Here is a 17,944-nt window from a genome sequence, read left to right on the forward strand (position 1 = left end):
CAAATAGCCGTTTATGGCTCCACCATTTTGAGTTTCATTAGCTAGCTATGAATTTGCCTCCTTTGCACTTGTGCATAAAAAACTGGCCCTTACTTTTAAATTTCTCAAAAAGGTAGTCTTGGAAACAGCTTTTGAGACTGATTTATTGGGAAATCTTGGGACTGATTTCTTCTCTCTTTTCATTTCTGAAACCTAAATAGCAGAACTATCCCTTGTTGTTTACAGCACTGTGCTAATTAGATTATGTATTTACTTTGCTAACACACACATATTGCTGTGTGGAGTCACTGTCCATTGCGATCCCCAAATGAAACAAGGTGGGGGGACTGAATCCGGGATTAACTGAGATGAATTTATCTCAGCTTTTCAAAACACTGTGTGAGCGCAGTATAATTCACTTGGACAACTGTGGAATGAAACTCTTGTTTTAGAGGCCATTAGATATTTCATGGGAACTGACTGCACAGACGAATATAGGGTAAAGATGTTTCGGCAGGTGATAGAATTTGAGGTGGCATTCACATCACCAACTGAAATACAATTAATTTCTTCCAAGGTGATTTATAGCCTGACTTCTGTGACTGAGGAATTGATCCCTTGGCAGGTCTTTATGAAATAACACCACAGGCAGGGAAATTACATGCACACCTCAGGCTCTGCATTTATTTTATCAGCCTTCTTTACAGGGTGTGTATAATCTCGTTCTGCACAACTAACAGAAACCGTAGTTGTACTGTGTCATGACTTTAACTGTAGCTCTACTTTGTCATGAAAGACTTCCTCAGTTTCCAGACACAATGGCTACCACAGAGAGCAGCTTTCTTTCTTTGCACCCCCATTTCTAGTAACGTCATTACTGCATTGGACTCTTTGTATGAAGCCCTTTTGATCACATCAACAGTTAGTTCTAAGCTATCTATCTTAACTTCTAGCTTTGTCTGCAGAATTTGTGTGGTTAGCCTGAGACATATGCAGATAAATGGCCTCGGGTTCAGCTCTCTCCGACTTGGGACTAAACATGCTGCAGTACGCTGAACTGATGAATGTAGCTTCTTGGCAATATTGATGTTTCTGCAGTGGACTATAAACCTTTGGCTGGCTTGCTTTGCATTTCCATATTCACGTGCAGTGCTTGACCACTGCCTCTCAGACGACTTCATCTCTCAGAAAACTTTGTTTTAAGCAGAAAGACAAAATTGTTCTTCCTCACCCACTGCTCTTCTGCCCACTCACAATAAGAATCGTGAGTGTGAGTCTTTTGCCAGATGTAAATAGTGGCAACTCCCAATTCACAAACTGATTACAAAGTCAGTTAGTGGTTTTGAACTAGGAGTGTGTTTTCTAATGAGAGAAAACAATTCAAAGAATTGATGAACCCATTGAAACTTCTTTAACCTGTAACATTCCAGCAGCTTAGTTGTATTTATACTTAAGATCTCACCCCCCCTACCATGTTTCCCTGTGGAAAAATACCCTTGGTTCTGCATCAGTATCATATGCAGCATAAACATTTTATTCTTAACTTCAATAGAAAGCTAGCTATGTCTTCCTATGTCCCTGGGAAAGTATATCAGGCAGGGTTCTTAGAAGCAATGGAGACTGGGTGAATGATTTAAGCAGCGAAAGAATATTTTGAGAAGATATTGGGTAGTTTCTGGAACTGCTGGAAGTTGGTAAAAAGGCAGGAATGAATAGAGACTGTACAGCCAGATTCATAGTCAAGGTCATATGATATGATCAGTTCTATGCAGGGTAAATGGACCCTGTTGCTGAACGCAGGGCAATGCTGGTTCACCCTGACCACCACAGTGGGACCAGACACTTGCTTCCAACGGTGTCACCTCGGCCTTTGCTGCCTCTGGCACTTGATATTGTTGCTTTTGCCCTTACCCATGGTAATTTCTCTCTGCTCCTGCCTTTGTGTCTCCACCTTTAGATCCAGGGTTGGCTAAGGCTAAGTCATGTGCTCATGCCTTTGCTGCAGGGGTGCTGGGAAGGCAAGTGTCACCCCCCTCCCCCCCGCCATTTTTGCCTTTATGTTGAAAGGTGTGGCTCTCATCAATACTCACATGATGATGAATTCCACAAAGGAAGGAGGTCCAGATACTGGATATTCTCTGTCCTTGACCCTTCAATAAGGACAAACCTTCACTGTAAGAAGCCACAGTAGGGACTCAGGTAGAAGGGGAATGGTGAACACAGATGTCCATTTGCAGCTGCAGTTAATGAACTTGATGAAAACAAAGATGGCTGTGCCCTGGTGTCCAGGGACCCTTTCATTATGTGCTAACCAAAGCTAGAGACGTGACTTAAGGATTTAGGCATATTCGACCTCCCTGTGCATTTCTTGCTACTTGAAGATAAAATGCATTAAATTAAATTTTAACAGTTTGATTAACTAGGAGGAACAGATTTAGATTTATCTGTTTCCTAATTTATATATAGAATGAAATCTCACATTATCAGTTTGTCTTATATGGTTGGCTGGTTTATATATTTATTGATCAATTTCTGCCATTTTTAAAATTTATTTTTTATTTACAATTATATATATATATATATATATATATATATATATATATATATATAATATATGGCTTATAAATTCCTGCCTGCTTATCTGCATTGTCATTTTCCACTTCTGAGAGGCAATTACTTTCCATTCAGTTAGCTCTTTTTCTTTTTAAAAAAAAATTTTTTTTAATAACGTTTATTTTTGAGAGAGAGAGAGACAGAGTGCGAGCAGGGGAAGGGCAGAGAGAGAGGGAGACACGGAATCTGAAGCAGGCTCCAGGCTCCGAGCTGTCGTACAGAGCCTGATGCTCGAACCCACAAACTGCGAGATCACGACCTGAGCCGAAGTCAGATGCTTAGCCGACTGAGCCACCCAGGGGCCCCCAGCTCTTTTTCTTATATTTACTTCCATATAGTTAATTAATACATTCATATTGATATTTCTTTTTTTTTTTTTTCAATTTTGCACATTAAACATTGAATTCCTATGAAGGAAGTTAAAGAGTTAGCTTTGGGGTTTTCTGTTTTGTTTTGTTTTTAGGAGTTAGCTTTGTTTTATTCTCCTTCACTCTCTAAGATAGTTTTATCTCAGCTTACTTTCACTATAAATATTTTTCACAGCTAAGCTATACAGTGTACTATGACTTTATATTCTGTTATGCGCAGCATACTTAAGTGCCTTTTTTTGATTCACTTATTCATCCCCAAATTCTCAAATAAGGTCAGACACAACAGCTTTTGTCTCTCAGTTCTTACATGTGCACATATGTGTGTATGACATTTTTCTCCAGAACCTTCTGCTTGCGTGCTCCATTCTGGACTTTACTCTTGAGACCTTATGCATAGCTGTGGACCTGGAATTTTCTTTTACTATCATGTTGGGAATTCTCAATTGACCTGGATGGGTGGCATCTCCCTTGCTTTTGTCTCTCTTTTGCGGAGGCACACTGCCCAGTTGCTTCTTGAGAAAGAGTGTGTATGATGTATTTTTTTTTTTTTTTTTTGAGATCTGGCAAGTGTGAAAATATCATTTAGTCTCTCCTCATACATGATTGGTATAGAATTTAAAGTTGGAAATTATTTTCCCTGAGAGTTTTGGAGGCCTCATTCCATTTTGTCTGCTTCCAATTTTATTATTGAATTGTTGGAAGCTTTTCTGTTTCTGGTTATTTTACATGTGACTTTTTTGAGCGGAGGGAGGAAGCCTTTAGAGTCTTTTCTTTTAGTCTCCTAATATGCTGAGAATCCATCATAATGTGCCTTGTTTTTGTAACTTTTTTCGTTTATTGTGAAGATTTTGTAGGGGGTGGTGGAAGATAATTTTCTTCCCATTGTTTTTTGTATTCTTTCTTTTTTGGAACCCTTACTTGTCAAATGCTGGAACTTTTGTATTTTTCCTTCAGTTTATTGTTAAAAAATTTTTTTTGACCTCTGTTTTTTATTTTTTCTTCTACTCCAGGGTGCATTTACCTTTATTATTTTCTAACCATTCTATGGATTTTTTTATATCTATGATCATAATATGAATTTTTAAGAATTCTTTCCTGTTCACTCAGTATTTCTATTTTTATAGCATCCTCTTCTTTTTTGCTTTATGGATGCAATATCTTTTACCCATCGGAGTTAATAATGTATATATGAAGTTTCCAAAGCTTCTAGCATTGACTCTGTTTCCTTTTAAAGTTTCTATTTGTCATGTTAGACTCTTCATCACATGTCTGGTGATTGCTGTCCATTTGATATACGTGGAGACACTGAAAACTGATTGGAAGTTCTCTGCATGAACAAGTTGACAAGCTCTGTCTCTCGTCAACTGGTGGTCTTACTATTGGATGGCTTTTTCTTTTCAGAAGCCCCCTTTGTCTGTAGTTTTAGTAACAGTAGATCTCTTTACTCGGGCTGGTTAGTTTCTCTAGAAAAGTCTTCTAATTTCCTATGTGGCCGGTGCTGTAGAAACCCAGCAAGGGAAGGGGCTGTGGATCTCTCCATTCAGAGTGTCCACTTTCACTCAGTCCTCTCTTTCAGTGTGATGTCTCTACTAGGTCATTGTTCCTAGTGTCCTGAGTCCAGACCTTCTTGGGTTTAACTTTTGCAAGGAGCAAACCTGAGATGGAGGGAGAGATAGTTGACAGGCTTAATGGTGGAGGAAGGATCTGGAAGTTTGCTCCTTAAAACATCTTGCAAGCAGTACTCTGGTTTTCAGTGGCATCTCCACACTGCCCTCTCCATCCAGCCTGGACTTTTGATGAAACTGTGCCTGAATTTGCACTTTCCTAAGGTTCCTAAGTAACCCTTATTGGCTTACTTCTTCATGACGGTTCTGTCTGTAGACATTTAAGTTTTGTCTGTCCTTGCATTGCAAATTTACTCATCATTGGCCCATCTGATTTCTATTTTCCAGAATTTTTTTCCATTAAGTTTCTTCTCTTCCATTCTCTTTCTTGTTATATGTATATCTCTGCCTCTTGCTAAGTGTCATTTAGTGGCATTTTAGAGGGAATAGAGTTAAGCACATGATTGTAATCTACCACATACAACTGAAAATCCCTGTTAGTGAACTTTTGATATCTGGCCTTTCAATTTGGATTCATGTTGTCTGGCCCATTAAAGAAAAGTTTATTTGGTTATTCCAAGATGGATTCCATTTATTATACTTTTCAGTTTCATCCAAAAATGGAGCCTTTTTCCTGTTATGTACTCATTGTCAAAATGAGCTAGTTGTCACCCTTTCTTGATTTGAGTAGGTAACAGGAAAAAGGCTCAGTTATCTCTAAAGTATAAATTCTAAGTGTGACCTCAAACCCAGTCACAAAAATAACATACAATTTCTTTCTTTTTTTTAATGTTTATTCATTTTTGAAAGACAGAGAAAGACAGAGCACAAGCTCTGTGGGGCGGAGAGAGAGGAAGACACAGAATCTGAAGCAGGCTCCAGCCTCTGAGCTGTCAGCACAGAACCCGATGTGGGGCTCGAACTCACGAACCGCAAGATCATGACCTGAGCCAAAGCTCAGCCGACTAAGCCACCCTGGTGCCCCATATACACTTTCAACATTGTAAAGAAATAACTTCCGCTTTCTATGCTTTTCCATAACCTTAATCTCACTTGGTTCAGTCTTTCTTGGATTTTGTACTAGTTTGATTTGAGTTGTGTCCAAGGTGGAAAAACATTCTTTTCTATGTGGTCCCACTTGTATTGTGCAGGGCACTGTGTTTTTATGAGTTATCTCTGTAGATTGTACAGAACAACATTAGACCATGACATCTTCTCCATTTCTAGGATAAAATCACTCCCTCTTATGAAATGGGGGAGCGTTTATAATGTGCCAGAGCTTACATTATTGGACATGTAAACACCATAGCAGAATCTGGACCGTATATAATCTCTCTTTCTACTTTGTCTTTAAATTTTTTTTTTCAACTTTTTTTTTTTTTATTTATTTTTGGGACAGAGAGAGACAGAGCATGAACGGGGGAGGGGCAGAGAGAGAGGGAGACACAGAATCGGAAACAGGCTCCAGGCTCTGAGCCATCAGCCCAGAGCCCGACGCGGGGCTTGAACTCACAGACCGCGAGATCGTGACCTGGCTGAAGTCGGACGCTTAACCGACTGCGCCACCCAGGCGCCCCTCTACTTTGTCTTTAAATAGTACTTCCATTTTAACAGTAGCAGGTGATTTTTTTCTTTTACAATGTTTAACATATTATTAAGGTATAGCAAAGATTGTAAAAATTATTATGGGCCTAGTCAATCACCGTAAAGCAAAGAGGAAGCTAATTCAAGTTTTAAAGGTTTTGTGTCCTGCAGGATTTGAATGACTATCAGGGAATCTGATCTTATTCCTAATCTAGAGTTTAGAACATCTTTTTTTTCGAAAAACAAAATAATGTTTACCTTCACATGATAGAATTAATATTTTCCTGTTTCAAGCGCTCCATGTTCTTTGTTGATAAATCAAGACTGAGAGCATATAGAAGTTCAGAGAGGAAACATTCTGTTGGAAGGTTCTTGTTTTCATCACAATAGGTAGAGTGCTAGGCATCTGTTTTGTGCTAAAGCTTACTAGAAGTGTCACTGCCTCTGAGCAACAAGCAGGAAATACTTCTGTCCTTAAAACCAAAAATAGATGCTCTTTCTCATTATCATAACTCAAAAGATCATCTTTTTTAATGAGATGGGCACATCCCCTGTGGTTTTCACAGATTTAAGAATCAGATTATTTAATGCAGAGCTTGGAGAAAAATAGCTCTGATAAGATAGATAATGGAAATTTTACTGAACGCTGAAACAAGAACTTTATCTTTCTGCATTTTTCACCTTTTATTTTTCATTTATTATTTTTGATGATTCCTAAAGAGATTCATTCATCTGTCTTATTTTAAGATGTTAGTACATTTACATAATTCTTGCTGTATATTAACTTCAAAAGATCATCACTGCAGAGAAAAAAAAATTGCTCACAAGAATTGGATGTGTTAGGATTTAGGTATACTGTATACTTTAGACAATTGTACAAAGTATTGTGTATTAATGTGTTGGCAGTTGGAAAGGTAAAAATTGCTACTTTGCTGATTTTAGAAAGTTCTGCCTGTGTTTTAGAAAGTGGGGCAAGGGAAACTAAAGAGAAGCAAGTAGAAGTAATTTAAGGGAAATAAAGTAATGTATTTGAAAGTGCTTTAGAAACTTCCGAATAACATAAAGATGTTAATTACTGTTTCTGCAAGCCTTGACTTAGAGAAGAAAGATCCAAAAAGACTCAAAAAAGAAAAAAATGGGAAAAAGAGAAAAGAACTAACTTGGATAAGAAAACGTTCAGAAAGAAACACATTGAGAATACCATAATGGGGGGGGGGAGGGGTTACGTTCTAGCTTTTTTTTAAATCTGAAAATGCAGTAGTACTTATACTTCTTATTTAAGCAGTTAAGTTAAAAACATTTTATAAACCAAAAGTTCTGCTGAAAATAATTTGGGGAAGGAATCTTATCATATGAGTTGGCAAGAATTGGGTGGAAACCACAAGGCAGATGACTTTCTCAGCTCTAAATAAAGATCTGTGTGTCATAGGGGCTTCTGTGCGGTGCTTCCACTTAATTAAGGTTTAATTTACATTTGTTGATATCATCTGAGCTGTACATTTTGTTCTTATTCACACCTTTACAAGGTAGGTATCATTAACCCATTTTACTGATGAGGCATAGAGGGTAATCGACTTGCCCCCAACCACTTAATTCTCCAGTGGCAAAACCCTCATTCATCCAACCCTTGAGTTTATTTCCACATCCCCACAGATGCTTCACGGCAGAGCAATTAATTCCATTGTGTTTCTAGATACATGGCTTATTGGATCTCTCTAGAAGAAGTCCTTGTTAAATAACAGTAGTCAACTTAAAAATATCCCCCCAGGGCATGTTTTAGGCCTGGCTGTGTTTTTACTAACTGACTTCAAACGAGTCCTACTATTTGCATTCTGTAAGAACCAAGGAATAAACAAAGAAGACATCTCAGCTGCCCAAGTATGGGTTCAGAGTCTGTGCACTGTGCCCTTCACACCTTATCTGGAGTTTGGTATTTTAAGTTTCATTCTCTTCTAAATTTTATTTGGTTTCCAAAATCATAGCTGACGTGAGAAAGGGAAAGGTTCCTACTCTGACCGCAATGAGACTTGACTCTTGAGGGTTGGGGCGAGGGCGAGGAGATAATCAAACTGTGAAAGGCAGACAAAGTGTCTCCTGGAGCAGAGCAGTCAGCGGGCCTTTGAGTAGAAGAGCAGACAGCCCTCTGTGCCTCCGAAGCTTGTCTCGCCACTGGCCTTCATAGGCAGGTGTGTTCCATTTACCAGCAGTGCGCACACAACCAGTATTGCACCCTGTCCCTGTATTCCATTGATTGTTTCTTCCTCTAGGATCCTGACTCTGCTTGGTTCTAGACCTGGACCTGTAACTTGGATTTCACCTTTAGCTCTCCAGGGTGTTTTTATATCTGTACTTTCCTTGCCGTTTGAACCTCAGCAATCTTAGTTTTGATTCTCAGAGTGTCCTGTTGGCTTTGGGAGGAACTCCAATCCTGCCAGCTCTGGTCATGGCCGTAGAAACTCAGCCTCTGCCCAGTATCCCCTGAGCCAGCTCCTTTAGTTCAGTGTTTTCATGTTCCAACGGAGCAAGATAATTGGTAGTCATATTGATGATCCCATGTCACCAAAGATTAATTATATTCTGTATGTTCCAAGAAGGCATTACATTTTAGAAAAAAAAAATTAATCCAGTACGGTTGAAGCTAAACCCATTTTATTACTTAGATGGGTAGTCAGTCTTTCAACTGTTATGAAAACCTTGATCATTCTCAAGATCTTCTTCCTCGCGGTTTCTAAAAAGCAGAAATTATATAGTATTATAACAGCATAGTGAGGCAGAGAATTATAGTGAGTTATAGAATATTTTTGAGGAGCATAACCAATTTTTTTTAGTAGCTTGCACCAGCTTTCTTATCAAAAAATGGTTCATTAAACAAAGTCTTTTTTTTAACATTTTGTTTACAGATTTGTCTTTTAGGTCAATAGCAGCAAATACTTAAGTAGAGATGCTACAATATCATAAAATAGTTAAAAAGGGAGATAGTGGAGCAAGTGGTTGTTGGGATGAAATGTTTATTTTGGGGAGAATTCTTGGCATTTTTGCCTCACATCAGCATAATAAGGGTTTGTAGAAGAGGAGGGAAACATTAATGTATTTGTTGAGGATAAATGGCCCTGTAGAGCATTTGTGTTAGTGAATATATTATGGATAGTCCCATAAATATAGTAATTAAAAAGTTGCACACTAAACATTTTGTGGACTGGCATAAATATCCCTTTCCTCCCCTCAATGGCCTGCATTCGAGTGGATAGTGCATTGTTCCTCTTGGTTTCTTAGTATTCTTAAAAATAGGAAAAAGAATGGTAGTCTCAAAGATTTGTTTCCTTCTTGGGGTATTGGCTGATCAGATGGGCAGAAACAGATTTGATGTTTTTAGGACTGAGTTATTTTTTTACAGTCAGAAAAATGTCCCACAATACCTACTAAAAAACAACAACAACAACAAGCAAACAAAACAAAACAAAAAGCAGCAACAACCCACGTTTCCTGGCTTTGGGAAATTTAATCATTAAAGTTATTTCCAGACAGTACCGCAGTGTGCTGGTGTATAATGTGTAAAATGTGTTCAGTAGAATCAGTGATACCACAGAGCTTATGTGTTGTAAAAGACGCGAAATGATGAATAATATAAATATATATTAGGGACAAAAACATAGACCTGTAGTGAGTGAATTTTCTGGATTTTCAAGGAAGCCAGACTTGATTATCTCATTACTATCTGTTGCCCCAGTGGGTTGAACCTGAGGAGGTTGCTGTGTGAATGAGCATCTGGGAGGAGAGGCACCATGCTGTTAGAGTAATGACGTCCTGTCCTTCACACAGAAGGGTAACAAAGAAGGCAGACAGATGTAAAGTGGGCAATTTCTATTCCTTTGCATGCTCAAAATGTTCGCACCTAGCTATTTTCCCATTTATGAGGCATCCTGTTTTTCATAATTTCATTTTTTCTGAATCCTCTTACTTACCACACTATATGCATTTATGAGTTCATAAAGATTTTTTTCTGTGAGGAGGAGAGTAAATGCAGTTGAGTCTGATTTGCAGCTTGGCTTTGAGTCAATTAGGTTGAGAAAAGAAGGAATAGACTATTCCTGTTCTCACCATTTAATTAGCCTCTTTACCTCTTAGTTGTGAGAGCTCTTGACTTATGTACTGGCTTGTCGATTTATTCCATACTTGTTGACTGCTTGCTATGAATCCTGTGCCCTGGGGATGCAAAGAGGAATGGCCCAGTTAGGTTTCTGATCTCTTTGGAACCATGTCCATCCTGGCTGACGTAATGACAGTGACATGTTTATCTAGAATTCTGAAATTCAGCCATCTTCCAAAGATGGCCTGGAGATGTTCATGGTAACAGAATAGACCAGCTCTGGAAGCCTCACAGCTTTTGAGATCACAAAATCTGCCTACAAAACATAAAATCTACTTTTTAAGGTGTTTTCCGTTGCATTAGACTTTCTAATGAACCTTGCTGTTGTGTATTTATTGGAGTGCTTTCCAAGAACTAAGTCACTTCCCGCACTTCTGAATTTGCCAGAACCTGAGGTGGAAAGTGTGCAGGAGCCTGAGGGGGATGGCGTTGCTGCTGTCTGAAGAAGCATTACGCTGGGCAGTCTCAGAGGCAGGAGCCATGGCCAACTGTACTCCCTTTCCTTGTCTTTATTTTCAAATGTCTGACTCTTCATTTTTATTCATCTGGTCATGCTTGGAGGGGTCTTTGAATTGAAGCATCTTCTGAAGCCTTGTGAGATGGTGGGTACTGGTTTCACTGAATGAAACTTATGTAAACCTTTGGCAATGTTGGCACCCCAAGCCAAAGGTCATTTTAAGCAGATCGTTCTTCTGGATGTTTTACTTACAAGGTGCTTTTTTCATACTGCTAAGTTCTATCGATGTGCTCGCCTCACAGATGCCCCTATCCGTCCTGATATGCACTGGTGTATGTGTTTATTTACCTTAAAACAGGGTTGGGCTGTTTCAATTTTGGAGGGTAGCATGAGTAAGAAACCAAGATTTTCAAGATCTAGGTTGTCAAACAATTTACATGTCAACCCATTCTCAGTAAAGAGCCTTCCCAGCTCTTTTATCTACAGCATTATGTCATTTCATCTATTGCTTCCAACATCCCAATGCTCTTACCTACAACCTTGCTGTAACTAGGTTTGTCTTTATTCCTCTAATTCTAATATTCTTCTAATATCAGAGGGTTGTGGATTTCAGTGCCTGGCATATAGGAGTGTTCAGTGTATGTTTTTTAAATGAGAAATTAATAATGACAGCAAATCAATGTGATGTCTACAAAAATGAGCAGAAGTAATCTTTGCATTCAGTTGACTTCAGGAGGGGACATGAAGGGGGCTTCTGGGGTGCCGATAATGTTCTAGGTTTTGATCTGGTGTGTTCAGTTTAGGAAAATTCATTGAGCTGTTTACTTAATGATATGTGTACTCTTTCTATATTTATGTAATACTTCAATGGAAAGTTTTCTTAAAAAGTCAGTCGGATGTCTTCTCTACCCAGTACAGCAGATTTCTTTTTTTCTCTCAAGCTTTTAGAGTTTTTACAGGATATTAATTCAGATGTCACAACAAAGAACCAGGCTAGCGTTGTTCCTTGACTTTAAGGAAGAGTTGAGGGGAACACCAACAAAATGTGGGTGGGATTGCCTGGTCTTCTGAAGAGGGCCAGGGAGGGCCAGCCCTGATGGATAGACTTTCAGTGACCTGCACTTCTGTCACACTTATTATAGGGGCCACATGCTAACCATCAGTAGGCTCTGTGCGTGCCTGCAGTGACAGGGGGACTTCATCTTGCATGTGACTATGAATAATTCATAAATGTGGTTAGCTGGAAATTTGTGGTCATCATTAGCATTTTAATGAAAAAAAATGCAGTCATTATCCTAAATCTGTTTTGTTTCTACTTTTTTTTTTTTTTTTTTTTGTCTCACCCCCACCCCCACCCCTATCCCTCACGACAGCTAACCATCTCAGTCTTTCCTGAGTACTTGGAAACTGCCGAGGCCCCTGCTAATGTGCTGACTGGTCGCTATGGGCAGACGGTACCCGGAGGCTCACTGTCACCCAGGCAGCTCATGTACGTATGGGATTGGTCCCTCTTCTTTTTTCCTTTAAGTTTCATTGTAGACTATTGCAGTAAAGGTTTGTAACATTTAAATGAGAGTGTTTAGAAATGCAGGAGGATGCGTTGCTCTAGGGTACGTTTTTAATATTGAATGATGGGAAATGTTATTTAAATTAGGCTTTTTCTAATCCAGTGGCCATAGAAAGCCAGAAGTATGTATCAGCAGTCTCCCTCTTCTGTTTCAATGCATCCGCTCATAGATAGGGTTTTTTTTTTTTTTTAAGTTTTCCTTTTCATCACAATATATAACATTTGAAACAGTAGGAGTGCCATAAATTAAAATCATTTCCCACTGATCTTTACAATTCTTTTAAGTAAAAAAATTCCTGGACCCAGAAGAGAAGTCCTCTGGGCATGGCGTTGTTGAATACATGTTAAGGAGAGAGCCCCTGACTCTTTATTTGTTAGCATTCTCCAAAGGAGGAAACTCCTGATTCCCTCAGCAATGACTTTCAGTGTCTCACAAAACTTGTTTTTCCAATTATAGTCCTTCAGGAATGGCTGCTGTTGTGGCCTTTTCCTGTTTGTCTCTATCTCAGATTAATTTAGGAGAAAAATTATTATTGCCCCTTTAATAATCTCTCCTATTTCTATAAAGGAGAGTTTGTCTTAAACTTATTTTTTGCCCCATTTAGACTTTTAGTAAAGTTTGGGCCAGCTGTTTACATATTTATTTGCTTTTGTTGCTTCCTGCGGACCTCTGGAATTTTGGCTTCAAATCAGGGGTGTGCTTGGGGTAATTTCCCAGAGTGCCTTTGCTCCCATATTCTTTTCAATGTTTCTTCATATCAAGTCCCATTTCCTTGTACACCTCCATGTTTTTCTTCATAGGAAAGTTAGAACTGCCCTCAAACCCTCCCCCAGACCATTGCTTCTAAAATATAAGCTAGGTTGTTAGAAGCAGTGGAGGAAGGGAGAGCTGACAACAGAGCAGAGATTCAGACCAACCAGCAGCGATAACAGCCCACAGCGGGGGGATAAACAGCTTTTACACGTATACTTTAGTATCCTCCAACAGCATTATTATGTTACCCTAAAATTAGCAGTTTTCATAGTGAACATCAGAAAAAATTTATCCTTATACACTGTAAGATAGAAGTCAGCAAACTAGCCCATGGGCCAAATCCAGCCTCCACCTGTTTTTGTAGGACCTGACAATTGTTTTTATATTTTTATTTATTTATTTATTTATTTATTTATTTTAATTTTTTTTTTCAACATTTATTTATTTTTGGGACAGAGAGAGACAGAGCATGAACGGGGGAGGGGCAGAGAGAGAGGGAGACACAGAATCGGAAACAGGCTCCAGGCTCTGAGCCATCAGCCCAGAGCCTGACGCGGGGCTCAAACTCATGGACCGCGAGATCGTGACCTGGCTGAAGTCGGACGCTTAACCGACTGCGCCACCCAGGCGCCCCTGTTTTTATATTTTTAAATGGGTATGTAAGCACCTACATAATCTACTTTGCCTCTTGGCCCTCAGAGCCTAAACTATCTGCGATCTGTCCTGTTGAGAAAAAATTTGCCTATTCCTGCTGTGAAAGAAGTTGGAAGCCATGTACTATGATTGAAACATATGAATTTGTTATTTTTTGACCAGTTTTGTCCTACAAAAATGCTAATTTTATGTGGTTCAATCTAATATATTTTGAAGAAATTCATCTTTCAAAATGGTTAAAAGTTTGAACATTGTCAGGGTTCTCAGGGTGGAAGAAGTAAATTTACTTAGAAAATTATGTATGTGGACCAGCTCATCGTTCACTGTCTTCGTGAGTGATTCACCATACATCTTTGGAGCTTTCCAAGGGGGCTTTGAGCTTCACAGCAGACTGGGCTGTTGAGTAGTTGAAAGGAAGCATTTCTTCTTCACTTGACTTAGGAAGAACTCTCTAGGAGAAAAACGTCCTTGTTTTACCCTTCCTGGGTGCCAGGGATGTGCTAGCCTTTCCCAGAGGCCTCTGCTGTGCATGGTGCTTTTTTCCGGGTGGGAACTAAGATGAGTGGCTGCATTTTGTGGTGGGCACACAGATGATTCCTTGGAACTAGAATGTAGTTCTCACCCTTTCGTGCCTTTCGTCTCCTTCTTAATAGTGTTGTTGCACCCTTAGTTCCATATATTAAAAAACCATCATTTATTTTATGTGGTGTGCTTTCCGTTCTCCCCTTTCTCCCCCCTTGTATCTCCCTTCTCCTGATTACGAAATAAGATTTGCTTGTTGAAACCTCCAGCTGTCTTTCTTTAGTGGCCACTCTCAGTGGTAGGAAACATTACCCTCAGCTGCTCTGTCTCCTGTCACCTGAGGCAAGAAAATTAAGATGACCTGGGGTTTCTGGACCGGTACTAGGTCTGAACAGGGCCACAATGTTCCCTGGAGAAGAGAAAATATTTCAAGGGAAAAGAAATTCTCTGTAGAGTTTATAATTTTGTCCTTAAGTGTGGTCAGAACCATCGGTCCAGGGTTGATAGTATACAGTGCTGTGCTCTGAACAATTTTTGAGGCTCATATGGCAAATTGGAGTTTTAGATTTTCAATGTTTCTGTCTTAGGATCATCATTTTCCCTTTCAGCACTGTCTTCTTTCAGGATAGGATGCTGTTCTTTGGTGGAATGGGGCATGGCATCCATTGAACACCAGAATAAGAAGTCAATAGCTACAGGTGATCTCCCCACTCTTTTCATGCAGATATTAGTGCTTGTGTTGAGACTAGAGTTTGAAAACTATCCTGGGACTGGCTAATAAGATTGCATCCTTGTTTTTTTGTGTGTTCACACCTAGCCATTCTCCTGCGTGCCTTCAGCTGCGCCAGCTATAGCTGTCAGGATCTGGACTGTGGCCATAGTCTCCTGACGTCTGGCCTGCAGTCCCTGTCCCTGCAAATTGGACTCATACATCCAGCCAAATTCACCTAATGGCAACCCTGTGGAGAATGTTTCGTGCATCCCCACTCGTCTAGAAGGTCACCCTGACATTTGAGTCCTCCACGTTTTCTTTCGCTGCCCCTTATTTTAGTACCCCTGACTCATGGTTAATAATAGTTTTTGTTGGTAGTATTCCTCCTCAGCAGATATCTTACATTAGCCTCAGTGGGCTCCTCCCACGAGACATACTGGTGCCTTTGGGTCCCTGTGCCGTTCCCTCTCTGGAATTCAGATCCATCTTATGACCACCTGCTGCAACTCTACTGTGGCTTTAGGGTGTAGCAGAATTGCCCTCATTCCCAGGAAGCTTCCCTGGTTTCCCAGATAGTAGTAGCATGTGCCCAGGTAGCTCTTAAATCTCCCTCCTGAAGCTTATGTCCCAAATGGCTCTTTATATTTTGGAATCTTTATATACTTGGTCTGAACTTTGACACTGAACTCTTTTTTCACTTCCCTTGTCTTCTCTCCCTGTGAGGATAGCGCTTTATCTATGGTAGATCCTTAGATAATTGTAGCATCATTTTGGGTTTGGGATGCGATCTGATAATTGTCTGCAGGAAGCCCCCGTAAGCATTTTCCAGAGCTCTGGGCTGAGCTTGCCTCCAGGGCAGTCCGTTCCTTCAACACGTGCTGTTCACCTACCCCTGGCTCTGCTTCCACCTTCCTTTCCCTCTCAGAGGGTAGCTGTTTCCTCCTTTTCTGCACTTAAGAAATTTCTGTTTGAAACATTTAAACAGTGACAGGCACACACAGCCGTTTCTTTTGGCCTTCCCTTCTTGACTTCCTTGGTGTCATTAATGAAAGGCTTTGTTTTGTTTTGTTTTTTAAGTTTATTTATTTTGAGAGAGAGAGAGCAGGGGAGGAGCAGAGAGAGAGAGGGAGAGGGAGAAATCCAAGCAGGCTCCACGCTATCAGCACAGAGCCTGACATGAGGCTCAATCTCATGAACCCTGAGATCATGACCTCGGCCAAAATCAAGAGTTGGATGCTTAACCGACTGAGCCACCCAGGTGCCATGAAAGGCATTGGTTTGTAAAGATTCATTGTGTTGTCCCCATTTCACAGATAAGAAAACTGATGCTTGAAACAGAAAAGTAACTTGTCAGAGCAGAGTTGCAGTTTGAGCCTGGGTTTTATCCCCTCCACCCCACCCCGCCTGACCTTGTCCCCATCTGTATTCTCTCCTACGCTGGGGTTGTCTAGTGACCTGGTGATCATTTATTTAGGTGGTATCCACTCACAAGTTCTCCACACCAGGACTTTTGGTAAATACAGGTCTTAAAGACCTACAAGATTCAGCATCAAAGAATGCCGACATCTGTCTCTGTCTCCTCTTTTACCCAATTAAACTCGGGAGCCACAAATGACACAGAGGCCTTAAGAGAGCACTTCGTGTAGAAAGAGTAATAGTAATAAATACCACAATGGTAATAACACTTTTAAATCATACAAGTAATACATGTTTAATATAGAAAAAATTAAAAATAAAGAGAAAATAAGCTCTTACACCTCCACATACCAAGAGATTAACCATTTTATGCCTTTGTTGAATACCCTTCTGTAAGTCAAATATTCTCTCTCGATATATTTATTTTCTGATTATTTACAGAAATGGGATAATGCCGTCCATGGTGTTTACTCAACGAAGTGTCATAAATATCTTTCTAGACTAGTACGTTTACTTTCCTGGCAGCTTAAAACCAGCTGTGGCCAGCGGTAGACTATCTGTGTGGTATTCCAGAGGGAGGAAGTAAAAACAGTTGAATGCAGGGAGGCTGCTTGATGTTAAAGAACAACTTTTACCATGGTTAAAAAAGGGGATGGTTAGGACCTGTTACATTGATTTTCAGTATCCATTAATGGGTCTCAGCTCCCAGTTTGGAAAGCACTGGCCTAAGAGATCACATGCTAGTGGAAAGCGTCCTTGGACAGAATTGGTGGTGGGGGAGTGGGAAGGAGCAGAGTTTCTGAACTCAGCTGGGGTGTGAGGAAACTTTCAGAATTTGCGTTGAGTCCAGAAGTCTGAGAGCAGTGCTCAAGATCATTAATAGTCAAGTGGGTTTCAGTGCCCAGGGCAGGCAGGAAATGACGCAGTCACCCGAGAGAGGGGCTTTCTGCTCTGGTTTTAATCGGTTTTCCTGGTGTGGGAGGAAGTCCTGCAGGATTGTCCAGATGCTGGTGATCACAGCTGAGGAGTCCTTGGGGAGTCTCATAGTTTTAGTAATAAGATTCCCTGAACAGTGAGGGGATATTGGAATTGGGGAATGTTAAAGGAACAAGATTTTATTTTTTTTATTATTATTTTTTTATTTTTTTAATGTTTATTTCTGAGACAGCGAGAGACAGAACATGAGTGGGGGAGGGACAGAAAGGGAGGGAGACACAGAATCCAAAGCAGGCTCCAGGCTCTGAGCTGTCAGTACAGAGCCCAACACAGGGCTCGAACTCACAAACAGATCATGACCTGAGCCAAAGTCGGTCGCTCAGGTGCCCCTAAAGGAACAAGATTTTAAAAATAACGCTGATTAAATTCTTCCTCTGTCCGATGGGAGGAAAAAAGATCCATTTATCTTAGAAAATGCATAAATACCGAAAAGCACAAAGAAAAAAACCCATCCTTAACATTTTGGATGTGTTTTTATGGTCTTGGTGCATTGGTACCTTTAGATTAAACATTATTGTGATCATACAGCATGTCTTATGTTACGATGTGCTTTTTGTCGTTAATTCAT

The 17,944-nt window shown here is 40.0% G+C and overlaps 1 protein-coding gene across 10 annotated transcripts in view; it reads left to right on the forward strand.

Moving 5' to 3' along the window:
* APBB2 (amyloid beta precursor protein binding family B member 2) overlaps positions 1–17,944 on the forward strand; it is a 384,721-nt gene that overhangs the window by 131,709 nt on the left and 235,068 nt on the right. For 9 of the 10 annotated variants that reach the window (XM_086705187.1, XM_086705186.1, XM_086705182.1 and 6 more), the window contains one exon: positions 12,129–12,244. The exons of the other annotated variant lie outside the window; for it this stretch is intronic. In XM_086705187.1, the coding sequence (XP_086561313.1) occupies positions 12,199–12,244 (46 nt within the window). In that variant the 5' untranslated portion in view covers positions 12,129–12,198. The remainder of the gene's footprint in view (positions 1–12,128; positions 12,245–17,944) is intronic. 10 annotated transcript variants of the gene reach the window in all.

This window comes from Puma concolor, chromosome B1 (genome assembly GCF_028749965.1).
Source record: "Puma concolor isolate L17-30 chromosome B1, mPumCon1.1.hap2, whole genome shotgun sequence".
NCBI lineage: Eukaryota > Metazoa > Chordata > Mammalia > Carnivora > Felidae > Puma > Puma concolor.